Source organism: Copidosoma floridanum, unplaced genomic scaffold (genome assembly GCF_036245765.1).
Source record: "Copidosoma floridanum isolate Cflo_tuat_1 unplaced genomic scaffold, Cflo_Japanese_pri ptg000030l, whole genome shotgun sequence".
NCBI lineage: Eukaryota > Metazoa > Arthropoda > Insecta > Hymenoptera > Encyrtidae > Copidosoma > Copidosoma floridanum.
In genome coordinates this window covers 27,510,821-27,529,175 of record NW_028321907.1, presented here as the reverse complement: position 1 = coordinate 27,529,175, position 18,355 = coordinate 27,510,821, and the positions used below count along the sequence as shown (strand labels likewise).

Genomic DNA, 18,355 nt, shown 5'->3' with positions numbered 1-18,355 from the left:
CATTTCAGAAATAAATGTATCGTTTGTAACTACTTTTACAACTCAAGTTTCTTTGAAAGTGTAAACAATGGAAACACATGTTTGCCTGTTAGTACAAAATAATTGGCCTGGAACTTGGTAATAGTACTTATGATCAGATTTTAAACTATAATAGTCTATTACTTGATCCAGTTCCGAATACTTTAATGTTTCTGAAGTGATTTCACTGTCTCTTGCACTGTAAGGACATTTTTTTTTAACACATACGTCCTTGTTGAGTATCCCATCAGGTGAAGCAACTAAAAATAGGTATTTTTCAGAGACAAACAGTCCACATGGTTTACAGTGAAGTTTCATGACCTTCTCAAATTCTTTGATTGCATGCAGCTTAAACTTTCTTCCATGTTGTATTGATGGTACTAAAGATGAATCTTTGGGAAGCATAATAGTTTTAATAAATTTTTCAGGAGTGTTTGAAAGGCAAATATCACTAAAACATGAGCTTGTAAGCCTAAGAGTTCTTTGATGAATCCAATACTTGTTATTAGATTGGCCACGCGTCATTGATTCTAGATCAACAATCTTATCTTTACTGATATGTATCATATTCATGGTACGAAGGAACATTTCCTTAGGATGAAGCTCAAAGAAGTCATGATCAGTATAAATAGCATACAAGTTTGCACATTCAAACAGCTGGAGCTGAGTGACCAGCAAAATAAATACAGTGATTTCTAAACCTTTTCTGGTAATTTTTTTATTTTCTGAATCTTACAGGTCTTGGATCAAATGTAAACTAGTTTTTTTCTTTTCCTTTCATTACCTGATAAACTTAGATTTTTTTCTTTAATGGGAGAATAAGTAAATTATTTCGTTTTGTGAAACGTTTGTAGCTGTTTTGTCCAACTTTCTCTTGTCCTAACAGTTTGACGGTATGAGAAATCTTTTATGCGTTCAAATACTACACAAATATGTTTGCAGTGAGCGGTGAGTCCATTTCCAGCTGCATACTCACACTTGCTATCAGAAATACACTTATAAATTAATATTTTCATATCAACCGTGTATACAACGGATTTCCTATACTGTGAAGCTACTCCTATTTTTATATTCAGCCATCCTCAAACTCAGTAAGTCATCATCTTTGTACATTTTTTCCCCTTGCTGCTTACACTACTTTGAATAGATTGTACATATCCAACATTAAAATTTTTATTTAGTGGAAGCTTGTAAGACGAATTTAAATCTTAGTAATATTCTGATTCAGGTAATGATAATACATAATTATCATCTTCATCAACTGTAACTTTTATTAAAGTTTTGTCATAATCTAATAACACATAAAAAAAATTTGTTTACACTAGAACTCAATCGCAAGGGTGCCCAACAAATCTTTGAACTAGATCAGCTTTTTTTCCACTTGACTTAGAATTCCTTTTTTTTAACTCTTCAATCAACTCAACTAACGTCCACTTTCTGTAATCAACAGACACATCATTCATTATTTTTATGGCTATTCAACGGATACTTAACACTGTTTATTAACTTTCTTATGTGGGCACACTAGCGCCACCTGAAGTTAGAAACAACCTCATTGGGATACCACAGGGGACAAGTCTAGATCCTTTATTGTTTATAATATATGTTTATAATGTTTTAACAGCTGTGCTTACGGTTGTATGATATATAATGCTGATCATACTGCAACTATATTTTGTTGGAGATTCTTGGAGTAACGTTAAAAGTAATATAAACAAATGTTTGGCATGGACAGCTGATTGGTTGGCTCTAAATGAACTTTTACTTAGTATAGAAAAAACAGTATTTGTAACATTTGAGTACTTCCGTAATAGCGTACCGCGGGCATTAAATATAAAAATTTGGGATGAAAAAATAAAAAGTGTCTAATATTGGAAGTTTTCAAAGTCAATTTTTGATTTTCATTTAAAATCAGACAAACACATTGGAAATATTAAAAAAAAAATAAAGTATTTAACATTTTTATCCTATAAAATTTTTAAATGCATGAATTGTGACACTAAAAATAATATGTTATGCTTTCTTTTACAGCATAATAAGCTATAGTATAAGTGATTATGGTCCTGCATACATTACCCATATTAGTGTTCTACAGAAAATACAAAACAGACATGTAAAAATTGCATGTAAGAATATACACACATGAGACAAACCTTCATCTGTAAAATAATTGTTTGATTTTAAATCCATTCAACTTCATTACAGTGAATTACAAAAACAATATAAAACTTAGAATAAAGTAACTAAAAATAAACTGATACGATTCCCATAAAAAAAAATTAAAAAAGAACCGTGAGTTATAAGAACAGTTACATATGTGACATAAAATTGTTTAATCAATTAACTAATTATCTTGAACTAATAGATATTGCAGAAAAAAAAAATCTAGATAAAATAAAAAAATGTATATGCACTAATGAAATTGTATAAATATGGTGATTCTATCTTCAACAGTAACGTGATCACTCATAAAACAATATGAAATTTTTGTTTATTTTTCCAAAGAATTTTTATTATTGTTATTTTTTAGTTTTTTTTTTTTTTTTTTGTATACATTTAAGTTAAGGTAAGCAAGCCTGTGAACAGATAAATAATTTTATATACCTCCGTAGGTTCGCAAGTGAATTCATATATTTCTATATTTTTGTATGTTTTGTATACTATGATTATGAATAAACAAATAAATAAAATAAATAAATGCCCCAGAGACGAGATATTCCACAAAAAGCAAAGAAAATATGTTTTTTTGGTTGTCGAATTCAAAAATGTTTCCGTACTAACGTCGACTGTGAGTTGTAAAAATCGTAATCAGCACATATTTCTACTATTTCACAAAAAATTAAAATGTTTCCCAACGAATATATTAATTTCCGAAGTAACAATGGCCTCGCTGTCCAGGTTGAATGTGACTGGCAAACTTGCTGAAGTTTGATGACATATTAGACAAAAATTATTCAATGAAGTAGTAATTAACTATTGATAAAATAAAACTTACTTATACTTCATGTTAGATTAATATTTTTACCTTTTGTTTATGAAAAATTTAAGCTTGAAATACTCATGACTAGGCTTAATAAATTCCAAGGAAAACCTTATTTTGTTATCAACAATTACTTATCAAGCATTTAGCAGTGCTACTTAAGTTTTGTTTAAATAACATACCATCACTCTCAAATATTTTTATAGTATTTCTGACTTTAATAACATAGTTGTAGAAACACTTACGTAGTCGTTATTTTTATTGTTAATCTTTAATAAAAATATTTATATGGGAATATACATTGACTGCTAGATAAGACAACGAAAGTGATGCTTTCATTTAATTTAAGATAGCAAAACCACCAACACTTTTATTTATTAAGTCCTAAAGTTTCATCAGGGCAGAAGAGAATTAACGAACTTATTTCTTTATATTAATAAAGTATTGTTAATAATAAAGAAGGTATTAGATGAAAGGTAAATAAATAACACTTTGATGACGTATCTGTAGACTTACCACAGTCAGGTTTCGAGCCCAAAACACGTGTGTCGGGAATCTCAATGCCATGTTTGTTGACGCACCAGCATATCCTTAAACTCTTGTGACACTGTGTGCTTTGATAAAAGCCCTGGGAATCACAGCTTGGTGCCACCTCAGATGGCGATCGTCTACGTACTGCTGCACATGGCCTCTCTGCCATCGAAAAGCAACCACACCATTCGGGTCCACTCACGAAGGTGTTACTGTTAACGAAAAATGTCTTGAGTAACATTTTTTTACCAAACAACATCTTATTTTTTTAGATTCTGTTATTTTTTCTACTTCCAATAATAATGGATAATAATTCAATAGCATAATTTAATACTTTAAAAAAAAAATGATCCCAAGGTTAAAAAATATGTTCAGAACATAAATAAACCACTTTTTTGACGTCAGATCTCTGATAAGCTTGGGTAGAGCATTGCAATATTGATTACTGTAGAAATAGATATGCAAGAAGTTCAAATGAAAGTATTAAAAAAAAAAATTTCCAAAATCATTTTTATTTGATGTATTAATGAATTATATAAAATAATTAATAATTGAACTAGTTAAAAATTAACTTTTTTCACCGTCAACAAGGAGACAACTTTTTAACAAAAATGAAATTTAGTGGATGAGTAGGTAAACTATGGAGTTCTGGCACCTCTCAGCTCCACCCTAGGGTAGTGGTTAGGAAGACGGTCCAGCTACTGCATGATTGGGTAGTGATTGGGAAGATTGGGCTGCTGAGTCACTTGGTGCTAGAGAATATTTTGCACATTAAGTCGGTGTGGGGAGAGGCTTGAGCTATAGGGCGATGGGTGGTGAGGCTATCACCATCAGGTGGTAGCGTATGAGGACTACTGAGGTAGTAATATCATGAGGCTTTAGCTTCGGATACTGGTAGCTATAATAGTAATTGGTCCCATACTTTGAAGATGACTTCCTTTCATCTTCAACTGCAAATCAAGCTCTCATATCATCATGGACCTATAAGACAGGGCTACTAGAGCTGACGATACCATTGCATAGCAAGTAGGTGAACTTAACAGATTCTAATTTAGTAAGGATTCTAATCCATAAGTGATAAGAATCCTCTCTAGATTATTCTCCTTACTAAATTGAAATCTTTACTGGATTAGACTATCTACAAACTTACATTATAGATGCTGTAGAATGCGAAGCAGTCATTCTTCGCTTGAAGTTAGTTGGAAGCACATCAGTAGTGGCAAAGACAATGAGCTCTCTGTGGCTAGCAGCCTCGTCATACAAAAGATCTGAATAATCCTTATCTTTCTTACTCCCATGCATTTATCCGTATTATTCCCAGTCAAGTCATACGAGGATTTAAGGCAGTGGTGAGCATTAGAGCAGTCATTCCTCTCTTTGAACTAGTCAAGAACACATCAGCAGCAGCAGAGACAACGAGCTTCTTTAAGCCTGCCCAGAATGTCTGAATGGCTTCCCTACACCAATCAGATAAAAATATGTGGCAGCATCGAGCTTGAAGCAGACACTTTTCGTAGTAATGAACTTAAAAATAAAAATTGTCTTATACTCAATCAGATTTGAGCCTCGATCTCCAGGGTGATAGTCAGGGAGATTGATGACTGTGATACTAAAAAATTGTTACGTACTTTTACTAATATGGCTTAAAGATGCCATTTAAGATTTTTTGATTTTCACGGGTTGCTTCAGTAGCTCGTGATAATCAAGCACTACGGATTCAAGTAAAAATGTGAATCCAACACTTACAAAATTGAAAGTTTGGGCTAATCCACCACTTATTAAGAGTTTAAAAATAAGTTTTGTGGAAATAATGAGAAAAGTACTTATAGTAAAGAAAATTTTAGAAGATTTGGACGAAGGAAAAAAAACCAAAATGGCGTATGAAGTAAAAATTCTTTTCGATTTTGAGTGTTGAAAAAGGAGAATCACGATGATTCTAATATTGAAGCAATGCGACGAAGTAGCAACGAGAGCTATGACAAGGACAGATAAAGAAAAAAAGTGTAACAGAAAGGAATTAAAGGCGATTAATGTAATATATAGTGAAATTCAAAATAGTCAGTAACAATTTGTAAAAGACAAAGAAGCAGCATACAAAATAATAAAGAAATTTGATGAAATCTATGTATAGGAGTCAACTGCACTACAAATTTATGTAAGAAGCAAGTTGGACAAATTGAAGTTAAAAGACTTTGAAAATTCAAGTGCATTTTTCACTGAGTTTGAAATATTAATTAATGAGTTGAAAAGTGCTGTTGCAAATGTGACTAAGAAAGAAAAGTTAAGCTACGTAATTAAAATGCTTTGAAGTTAATTAAGTAAAATTGGTGATTTAATCGGTGTATTACAAGAATCTGGTCCAACCGTTGAATATGTTAAAAGCAAAATAAAAATGTTTAAATTAAAAAAAAAGGAAGATGAAAGCAAAAACAGTTCAAGTGCATTTAAAACTAAAAGAAAAAAAATGGATCATGTTTCAAGTGCGGGAAATATAGAAACTTCAAGGCACAATGTACGAGTACGAGACAAAGTGATAATGCATGAAAGCAAGGTGGTGCGCAGCAGCAACGAGGTGGGTGCCAATAAGAATAACAACAGCAGTGGCAACATCGCAGCAGCCACGGTCATGAAGCTGGTAGAGGCTCTAGTCAATCTCGTCGAGGAGGTGGTTGGCAGTAAAATAGTCAAGGATATCAGAACGAAGATCGTAATGTAAGTAGTTGTAATGTAGAGTTCGAGGAAAGACCTAATGAGTCCTGTTTTAAAGTACGCAGCTATACCGGTAAGGTTGAATGGTAACTCGATAGCGGTTTCTCAGATTATGTTATAAATTATGATCGATATTTTTATGAATCTGTTGAGTTGAAAGAGCCTATAAATGTCAAAGTAGGTGATGGTCATTCTTTAAAAGCAACAAAAATTGGTTATATTAGGCACAAGTTTTATGTTTATGATCTATGTAAGACAAATATGATAAAAAATGTTTTTTTTATCAAAGATATGGATGAAAATTAAATAAGTTACGGTAAAGTAACAAAAGCAAATGAAATTGTATCAGTAGGAAATGTGTCGAAGATTGTGGATGAAAATGAAAATTCTGTTGCGTCAGCTATTAAAAATAATGATATTGATCATATGTCAAATGATATTATGCATAACGTGTCAAATTCAATGACAAAGAATAAGTTAACAGAAAAGAAAAACTGCATAGAACACAAGGCCACGTAAATTCTAATTATATGGAAACAATGTGTATTGAATAAATGCTTGATGGTTTACCCAGAGAATTAGAAACTGATTGTTTAAAAGGTGGAATTTGTTTGGAAAATACAATCCATAATCAACCATTTAATAAAGACAGATCAAGGGCAAAAAATATTTTGGATGTTGCACATACCGATTTAAATAGACCTTATTACACTACTTACTGGTTTGATTGGTGAGAAATATTGTTTTGAGTTTTATCAACGATTATAGAAAAGTAGCTAAATTTCACTTTATCTAATCAAAAAAATTAAGGATATAATTGTTTTGTTGACTTTGTTAATTGAATTGAAAGTTAGACAGAAAAAGAAATTAAAAAATTAAGATATGACAATGAAAAGAAATATATAAATAAGGATATAAGTAGTTTTGCAAGTAAGAGAGGTATTACTATTGAACCGTCTCTACCTCATGTACATGAATTAAGTGGAAAGACAGAAAAATAAAAAAGGCATAGCAGCTTATTTGAAAAATAAGATTATCACTATTACTGTTAAAAAGACTCTTCGAAATTATGTTTGGGAAAAAGCCTAGTAAAAAAATTTATAATATTAATAAAACTAGAGTTTTTGTGAGAATACCTCAGGAAAAGAAAAATTTATTGTGGGTCAAAAAAGCAGGTTTATAAATTTTGTTAAGTAATAAAAATATTGGTTATACAGTTCTGATAAATAATAAAACAGTAATTGCAAGACACATTATTATTATAGAAGGTGTGACAAGTTGGATTGGTTTATACAATATATTTTAATAGCAAGTAGGATGATTATGGATACTGGAAGCCGAAGTACAATAACAAATACACAGTACTGAAATATCAAGTATATTGAATATAAAATATCACAATAAGAAAGACGCGTTACAAACTGTAGGCTGGTTGGAAAGGCTCTGAGAGAGAGAGTACATTTTAATTAAAAAAAAAACATACATATATATATTTGCTTGGAATATCCCTCTACTATCTTAGCTGCGCACTTAACTATTGGTTGTATTAAAATTCGCCTACATTAGGTCTCTCGTCGAGTCACATACACTACAGTTTAGAATCAGAAAATGACATGGTAAAAATCAGTTTAAGTGAAAGCAATGTTGAAAACAATAATAGTGATTCAAATACGAACGGCAATGATGAAAATAAAAATTTTAATTCAAGATGATCAACTCGGGGAATAAAAGAGCCTGATGGATGCAGAGATAAAAATTTTGTGCTTAGTAACATTATTTATGTAAATTATACAAATGCTGAGACACCTGTATTTTATAATGATACGATGAATAATAATCAGTCTAATAATTAGAAAAAGGCGATGGATAGAAGTATAAACTGTTTAAATAAAAATAAAACTCTGATTTCTGTAAATAAACCAAATGATTAAAAAAATTCAGATTAAAAACGGAGTTATACTAAAAAAGGATAATAATATTTTTGAGGCTGGTTTAGCTGTTTTGGAGGTTAAGTAGAGGTTACCAACAAAATGATTTGATTCATGATATTTATTCATTAGTTGCAAGAATGCAAACTTTAATTACATTACTTTCTCATTGTTGTCAAAATAATTTAATTATCAAATAGATGGATGTCGAAATAGAGTTTTTGAATGAAAAGGTAAAATCTGAAGTATATGTTAAACAGTGACAGGGCTATAATGATGGATACAAATATGAGATAGAAAAACGTGGACTACCTGTCATTAACCGTGAAGGAGTTTGTTGACGTATCGAGCAACTTACTCGTACGTAAGTCAGACGGCAAAAACACTATCAGAACGCTAGTAAGCAATTCATATAAGTACACGCACAAACATATACACAAGAAAAAAAATACATATAGATATAGATATAGCAAAATACAACGACCTACGTTTAAAATTAAGTAGATATTTATATATTGTAACGTCCACAGCCAAATCCTAAAAAATTTTAAATTACCAGACCACCCACTCCTCTGCACTGTCCTCGCTCTCTACTACTCCTATTCATCCACACAGAGAGCATCGAAAGGGAGAGGCATTCGATGCTTCTTATCACCTTCGAGAATAAATTGTTTCAAAGAAAACACACCTGCATGCAGCGCACCTGTATTACTCTAAATAAAATTTTCCGTGAAAACTCAGACGCTAAAAACATGCCAACTTGTGGAAAATTCCAAGAAGTGACGAACAACAAATGTTATTTTTACTTATTCTAAACGAAGCCATACACATTGTTGGTCATTGGTATTCCCCTTACTCCCACACTGTAACGAGCAACCCTATGCCACCACTACCGTGTACAACCAAACAGCCCTTTTTCACCTTTCTTTCCCACTACCAAGAATATTGCCACTGCTAAAAATATAATTCAACAATATGGTTATTATTGTCAACATTTTTACTTAAACTACTGTGTTTATTACATTTAATGTTGTTATTATTATTATTATTATTTGTATTATCATTTTGTGATTACTATTACTACTTTTGCCACTCCTAGAAATATAAATGAACAACATAAGAATTATTGACAACATTTATACTTAGATTACTATAACGTTTATTGTTATAATCATTATTATTATTTGTATTTTGCAATTATTACTATTATTGCCACTGCTGAAATTATTGCTACTATATTTTTTACTATTAATTTTATTCTTATATCACTGCTACTGCTAACTATTATTGTGTTCACTGCTCGTTCTTTTTATAATTAACGCTATTTGAGTAAAAACATTAGTTATAAGAAATGCCAGATGTGAGGTGAGACGGGAGAAGGGGGAATATTGTCTCTCCTCTCTCTAGTGTGTTGCACTAAGTAGAGAATTTTTTTTAAATTGCAATCCATTACGTTCTCGAACCTGAGTGGCGGCCCTGAATAATGCAAGGGCGTGACCTAGAAACCAAGCTTTCCCATTCGATGATCGCTTTCCTGATTCGCACTCAGGACCTCTCCCCGATTTCCCAACTATGCGTGTACACAAGAAAGGTCCCCCGAATTGAACCATGCGAAATCGTATAAAAGGCCCGAAACCTGCTACACTGACCGGTCTTAATCAATCAGTCCCACTATCCTCGACTCTTCTTTGGTCGAGGTCCTCTGCTTGACTTATTTTGGTCAAGTCCCATATACTAATGCTCTCAATTGGCAGCACTCTTTCAATTTATTCTAGTTCCTGCCATCAAAATTATCGTTTAATTCGGGTTGCCTCAAGTATTTGCAACCAATAAAGAAAAACAATAAGCAAAATTTTAACATAAACATATCTTCTTAATTTCTACCCACGCACCCATCCTCACGAGCAGCTCTCCTGAACCCCTCGGGCTGCTTGTCTTGGTGTGAAGGAGCAAGCGAGTCGATCTGCTCACGGCACCTTTGTACTGTCTTGCGAGAGTGACTGGTGTGGGACTGCACCTTCCTCACGTACCTTACCGCCTCGCATCACGGCCTATTTTCATTCATCTTACTGCCCGAATAGGAGACTTAAGTAAAGGGAATCCTGAGCAATAAGCGAAAGCTTAGCTCAAACCCTATACGTTACGCCAACGTAACAATATATATATAATACAGTTAAAACTGTACGGATCTGAAAAATTTTCCATATTTACGGCTTAACTTATAGATATTCTCTGTTTTGTTTATATTATGATTGCTAGAAATGATGTAGAGAATTTTGGAGTTTAAAAGTTGACTATAGTTTGGCCTTTTATCTAGTATTTTTATATAGTCCCACTTAAAAGTGTGATCATTGTATTTTTGGTGCATGGAAATCACTGATTCATTTTTACAACAATTTTCATGCTTTCTTCTTGTCTCTTTTAACGCTCGTTTCGTTTCTCCGATGTATCTGAAGAGATAGTTGGTTCATAAGATCTTATATGCCACGTTAGTGTTATCTAGAAAATCTGTTTTATCTTTCTCCAAATCTATTATATTACTTTATTTTTTGTGTATCGTAGGAATAACTATCATATTATATTTTTTTTCAATTGTTTTATTTTTGTGAAAATTGTAGGAATGTATGGTAAACTTATAATAGAATTCGTGGTCAGTATTTTTTGTGGACTGTTCAATGTACAGCTGCTAATTTTGCAGAGTCTAATTTTTATATATTTATTAATAAAATTTTTGGGATATTTATTTTCATGTAGCATCTGCTTTACAATTTTTACATTATCACTATGGAATCTACTATCGGACAATTTTACAGCTCTATCTATTAAATTGTAGATAATGTTCATTTTTTGTTGTTTTGTATGGTTTGAATTAAATTTTAGAGTTCTATTGGTAGATATTTCTTTTTGGTACCAGTTTGTCACGATCTCATTGCTATGTCTTGTTAATGTTGAATCTAAAAAGTTGATTCCGTTTTTATTTTCTATTTCATGTGAAAATTGTTAATGAAAGTTGTAACTATTAAGTACTTGAACAATTAGGTCATGTTCTCTCTCCTCATACACGTAATAGAAACATCGGCATAAGAAAAATAGAACAGTAGTTCGACGTTATATTTGATTTCAAATTGTTTCAACAATCACTGACACAGTCATCAAGCACCAATTCAGCAAAAAGTGGGGAAATTGGTGAGCCCATAGGGGTTCCAAAAGTTTGACGGTAGAATTTTTTATCCAAAGAAAAGTATGAACTGTCAAAAAGAAATTTAGTGATCCATGTGATTTCATTAAATAGAATTTTTGATGCCTGATAGATGTGCTGTACGTGTCTTTCGAGACTTCCTAAAGCCAGTTCACATGGTATATTTCTAAACAAGGAGACAACATCCAAGGACACCAACACATAGTCATCTGGTACACTAAAGTGTTTAATTTTATTAATTAAATCCTCACTATTGATAACATGAAATTTTTATTTTGGGATGATATTTTTCAAGTTTATATAAAGAAATTTAGAAAAACAATACGTTGGACTATTTGTCAAGGAAATAATTGATCTTAAAGGTACGCCCTTTTCGTGTATTTTTAAAGGACGTATGCTTTAGCCAACTGTGTATCTGTCTGTGTAATCTGTATGTTATTATATTTATGGTTTAGATAATCATTATCATTAAGAAATTTCAACTTATGATGTACATTTGTTTGAAGTATTTTAAGAGGATTAGTTTTTATTTTAGAATATGTGCCAGTGTCACTGAGAAGCACAGTCATCTTGTCAGCATATTGACGCCTATCTATACACACGGTGACGTTACCTTTATCTGCATTTAAAAACATTAGGTCTGGATTGTTTTTCAATAAGTAAAAAGTAAGAATGCAAGATAAGGAGCCAAACTATATCAAACGTTTAATCTCCGAAATGCTTCCCATCTCTTTCAGCAATCACAATATAAACAAAAAAAAGGATATCTATAAGTTGAGCCGTACACATAGAAAATTTTCCAGATCTGTACGATTTTAACTGATATACATATATATATATACAAATGTAACTAAACATCTACTTAATTTCGAACTCCAGTCGTTGTACTTCGCTAAATCTGTATGTGTTGTATTTCTTTTCTTATGTAAATGTTTGTGCGTGTACTTATATAAATTGCTAACAACTGTTATGATAGCGCTTTTATCGTCTGACATACGTACGAGTAAGTTGCTCGATACGTCAACAAACTCCTTCACGGTTAATGACAGGTAATCCGCGTTTTTCTATCTAATATTTGTGTCTATATATCTTTTTTTAAATATGTCATCACATTAGTTATTACGTCAATTTTTGTTAATAAAGCCTGAAGAGATCGACACACCAGTTGACGAAACGCTGCTGAAATTACTGTGTTTCATAATTTATTTGCCCCAGAAGATCAATAAAATTCCAAATACTATGTATTATAGAGGGCGAAGAAAATCACAAATCTCAATAGGCATATGTGTTGGTGGGAAAATGATTGTAAGATTCAAATTTCAAACTATACTAATGTTAATTTTAATTTAGCTAGACCATTTTTTAGCAACTTATTTTACTTGGAGCAATCAATAACGATGACAGATACGAGAAACAGGAAGTAGACTTTAATTAACAGTGGAGCATAATCTTTACCACAATAGGAGTTTTGAAAATAAGTGAACATATCATAAAACGATGCAAATGATTTTTTGCTGTATCAAGATAAAAATTCCCGTAGGAAATGTATTGCAAATTTCAATAAAGTTTCATATTTCTTGTGTTGCAATGATCAAACATGCTAGCATCAACTCCTTTGTGATTTTTACTGTAAATAATTGATGAGTCTAACTCTATGAAAATCCAACATTCCTCTAAGGCATATGACATTCGAGTTCAAATATTTTTATTCTGAACTCCTTCCAGACTCGTACTACGTTAGTATCACCATAAGTCACTTTCTGTGACTGCTTTACTGAATTTAAATTAGTTCTTGATTTCGTGGGTATGAATTCATGTTTGACGTAAGAAACAATTTTCTAATAGTCTTTAGCAGTATTTTATATCATATCCAGAAGAATCTAGATATCAAAGTAGCCATCGATGTAAGTTAGAGTTATTTTATCTGTAATTTAAAACCAACCTGCGTTTTTAGTCATGAATTTTGATCAAGACTGAGTGTCAGCCAATTTTTTAGGAGGGTCGTCTGACTCACATTCTTACTTTTGTTTATTTCTATCGCATTCATCTCATACCCAGTTTTTCTGAATAGATGGCAGATGGCGTTGTTTACCCACTGAGTGTTTACTATTGCCGTATTATCATTTGACGTCACTGACCATTTATAAACGTGAAGAGAACTGCGTGGTACTAGCAGACATGGATCTTAACGTTGAATTGATATACGGATTTCATCACCAGCATTCTAAGTTTGCAGATGCGTATGGTTGATGAGCATGGATCTCATAGTATGCAACGGACTTGTCAAAATTGACAGGCGACTGAATGTTTAGAACTCCTTCTTTGCTTAATGCAACAAAATAAGAATATCTAAGAAAGAATTTGTTAAAAAGTTATGAAAAATGATCTTATTAAACTTATGTTAACAGATTAATATTTAACAACTCTCATAATAGTTTAATTGATAAATCTCATACTCAATAGTAAAAATAAAAAAAGAACAAAAAAGATACAATGAAGGGGACTCTAACCAATGAATCAACCTATTTTTCATTTATTCTCACCTCCATAAACTTTCTCTTCATCTTTTTCTCACTTTTTATTCATCAGTATGAATACATGAAGTGCACCCTCAGTAAGGAGACTAGGGTTCACACCTGGTGCACATCCAATCAGGACAAGTATAAGGAGACCCTCAGGCTCTGCTTCATTGGTCCCTCAGACCTGATTATTGCCCTGTTGACGTGGGCCACCTGGTATGAAAACTACCATTCTCTTCAACGACTACTGTCCAAATTCAATACATCAGCTTTAACAGTAATCTTGAAGTTATCTGAAAAATTAAGCTTGTTTAGATCACAATTACTTAACTGAGTCGAAAAACTTAATAACATGCATCCATATACATATACATACATACATACATACAAAGAAACATACATACAAAGAAACATACATACATACATACACAAACATCAATACATACATCGATACACACATACATACACTGTGAGGCTAACTCAGATTATCATTAAATTAGATTGAAATTGGTTTGATATAAAAAAAAAAAAGAAAAATGATTTTAAAATATAAGGCACTCTAATACATAGGTCGTACCCAAATATAGGCCTTTTCTAAGTAGGAATACCTTAATGTCCATTTTATGCCTATTGCACTCCACTAGCTGATTTTGAGCAAATTTTGCATTATGATAGCCTAAAAAACTCCTGCTGCACTATCAGTAATGGTCAGCAACTGTAGACATGTATGGTAAAAAATTCAGTTTTCTGCGTATTGTAGAATATCCAAAAAATCACAATGTTTTTCCTGCAACCAGCTTTTTTCACAGTACTCTAGGTTTCGCTCAATGCCGAATTTTCAACTTTTCAAGCACAACTTCAACCACGGACTTCAAGACATGAATCAAGCTTCCAAAGTTGTATTCTTCGGACTCATTTTCTTCTTACCTACCTTATTAGAGTTTGTACTACGGAATGAACCAATTCAGAATTTAAATTTAAATTTTATGGTACTAGTGATGGTAAGACGCTACTTTTCCTACTAAACTTGGCTTTAAATCTTTGCTACGCTTTTACAGTAAGAATTCTGTCAGCTGTGTTTCTTAATGTTTTCTAAGTTCTAAGAATAAGCTACATCATATTGTTTGCAAGCCTGTTAAAATGGATTCATATCTTGATCTCTACGAATTATTCTGCTGGCTAGTGTGGTGTCTAGTCTGCAATACTGATATCTTGGTATGTGCTGTTGTATAGACAGTTTATTGATGAGCGAGTTTAAAACTCAACAGCCACAGCAACGATATATGATCATTACTTTCTAATTGCGTGATACTGAATAAGCTAGAAAATATAAGTGAAACACTATTAATCGATTTATATTCTAGCATACAGTCAACACAAGCTTTAAGAAATAGAACATTTAAGTTCCTATCACTAGTTTGAACAAATTTATGAGCATGATAAGGAAATATAATGACAAGTCAGCTTCAAAGTATAGAGACATACTGTTTACAATATCATGTTTCAGTCTCAGCTAAGTCAGCATACAATAAACACGATTTTTGTTACATATAGTAATAAGCCTAGTGTCGTAAATTTTGATAAAATCGTTCTACAAGATAAGAAAATCAAACGCTATGGTGATTAGTTACCTGCAACGATAAGAGATATTTTTTGTGGTCCATTTTAGTTAAAGAAATAAATAGCTTGCTGGGTTTCATTACTTACCCACACAGGTAAGGATTTTAAAATGTTTATCTTAACTTAAAGTTGCTGAACCAGCTAAAGTATAAGATCCAGAACAACTGATAGATACTATACAGGTTGTAAAGTGCTTAGCATTTAGCGATAATGCATCAGTGATATCTCTTAATAAGGCACTACTCAACTCCACATTGATATTCAACAAGATTGCCTGTGAGAATCAGATAATGTGAGAGCTTTTTTCTACATGGGACGTTACAAAATCGTTAACTGCTATCATCTATGCTAATCCTATGTTTTAATTCTAAAGTGTTTGTCAGGGATGACTTAAATCTCGCAGCAATCTTTTTGCAAGATAATGTGAATTCAAGGCACATGTATAATAATTATGTTGAAACTGATATGACGTATGATAAATTCAAAAAATTATGTGTGATATTTTGGATGAAAAACATGGATTTTTTGTGATGGATATTAGAAGAAATGTCAACAGTGGTGAATATACAAAAGGATTCTATTCTTTTGCTTTAAATATTATTGATATTTATCGTAAATGTGAATTATTATCTTGTCAACCATCAAGTGATTAACATACACGCCTTTCGTAAGGAAAAACACTTTGTTCGGAAAGTTGAAAAAACCAGAAAAGTTAATAGAGGAACACATCAATCGTTTAAGTCAGGAAGAGAAAATTTTGAAAAGCCGCTAGGGTTGATTGGGGTGGTCTTGACCCATTGGGTTGGATCACTTCCAGTCGTTCCTGTGGCGTGTCAATAGGTCCTCTTGAAGAAGTCCTCAGGGAACGGAATGATTACGCCTCTAGTCGATTTTCATGGCAGGAACTCCAGGGAAACAACTACAGAAAAATCTTGGGAGATACAGTTGTCTATCCTGCACCCTAGAATCAGTTACCCTTACTTTTGACTGAGATAAGGAGGAGTTGTGAGCACTTAACTCTTAGAAAAAGGCATGGGATTATAGGAAAAGAAAAAAGACACAGCAAAAGTGTGGTTTTAATGTACAGTGATTTTTACGGAATATTAACTGGTTTACCTAGATTAGAGTATTAGAGGCTATGTATTAGAGTTTTACTTAAACGAGCAAAAATCATGCAATTAACAGATTGGCGAGGTCCTATTTAGTAATGAACAATTTAAAAAAATAATATTTAGAATGGTAACATACTGGCAAAAAATTACTAAGCAATCCTAGTCACACTAAGAAAATAAATTTAATCGTTTAGACACTTAGTGCGTCTAATATAATGTATTAAGCTTTCTTAACAATTCAACGAACGTATTAAAATGAGCATCGATGTATTGGATTGTAGACCAAGTACGTTGGAAAGTGGTAGCTGAGACCCCTGAGAAATCAGATGTAATCTTACCACAGACAGTCAATTTGACTTGGAAAATAAATAATTATGCAATGGTGTGCAATTCTGTATCAGTAGATAAATCTCACAAAGTAGATAAACAAAAGACAATGAGTCTACTATGTGACAATTTCAATAATGTGTTCACAGAATCTGTACTTAATTTGTCGATTAAATTTAATAAAGTTAAGGAGATCATTGCACATATATCTAATACAAGTTAAGAAGGCAGTTAAAAGAGAAAAAAACTGTCATAGAAAAGCATTATAAGCTTGTAAGATGCGGCTACTACCACCGAAAGCTTGATGTTCAGGGTTTGAACGAAGCATGGCAAGTTGATCTTGTGAAGGTGATACCTTATACTTACAAAAGTACAGATTATAGATATTTTCTTACAGTTATGCATGTTTTTCAGAAAAACTTATGCAGTGTGCCAGTAAAGAATAAAGCTAGTAAAGATTTGACTGCAGCTATGAAGTCAATATTAACAGAAAAAATAGTTCCAACTTATTTGCAAACAGATTGTGGCAAAAAGTTTTAGAATACAAAATTTTTGAACTTTATGCAATAAAACAAAGGTAACTTATTTTCCACTTGCAGTAAGCTGAAAGGGTCTGTAAGTATGAGATTTAATCGTATATGCAATCACGATGTGTGGAAAAAGCTATTAAAATTACGATCAAGAACAATGGGAATGATAAAGAAACTAAAATTTAAAGTGAAAGATAAAGTGTTAACAAGTATTGCTTAACAAGTATTTGAAAAAAGATACATACTTAACTGGTCAACACAGGTATTTTTTATAGCACAACTAACAATCCACCAACTTACCATATGAAAAATTACCAAAATCAGCCAATTCCTGAGAGTTTCTGTTAGCAGGAACTATGGAAAACCGAGTATCTTGATACTTCCCTTGTTGACACAATTCTTTGATGACAAGAAAATCAAATTTTCATCCAGTGGTTGAGCTTTAGTAATACCGATAACAGTTAGATTTATAATAACAAAGATTTAAAATGGTATAAACTTCTAGCATTATTGACATTCAGAAAAACTTGTCATAATATTTCAATTTGATTAACCCTAAGTGAAAATAAAATTTTTTACCATACATGCAATTTTTATGTGTGGCATAAGAATTATTGATATAAATACAAACTCTGAACATGTGACGGGTTAGAGTATTCATTTTTTTGACGTAAGACAAGTTTCATGAAAGTGACTGGTTCTTGTGTTTGAATAATTAAACATTTATGAAGCAAATTTTTTATTTTTAAGCCTGTCCTTTTAAGAGCTTATTTTTGACCTGAGCTGCTTGCCTTCAGTGATAAAGTAGTAGATAATTTAAGCTGCTCACTACATTTCTAACTGAGTTCTACTGATTTATTCTGCTCAAGAAATAAAGACTTT

At 32.1% G+C, this 18,355-nt stretch overlaps 1 protein-coding gene across 1 annotated transcript in view; it reads right to left on the bottom strand.

Moving 5' to 3' along the window:
- Cow (Proteoglycan Cow) overlaps nucleotides 1-18,355 on the bottom strand; it is a 912,191-nt gene that overhangs the window by 186,092 nt on the left and 707,744 nt on the right. The window contains exon 9 of the mRNA XM_089596981.1: nucleotides 3,515-3,741. Within this exon, the coding sequence (XP_089453107.1) occupies nucleotides 3,515-3,741 (227 nt within the window). The remainder of the gene's footprint in view (nucleotides 1-3,514; nucleotides 3,742-18,355) is intronic.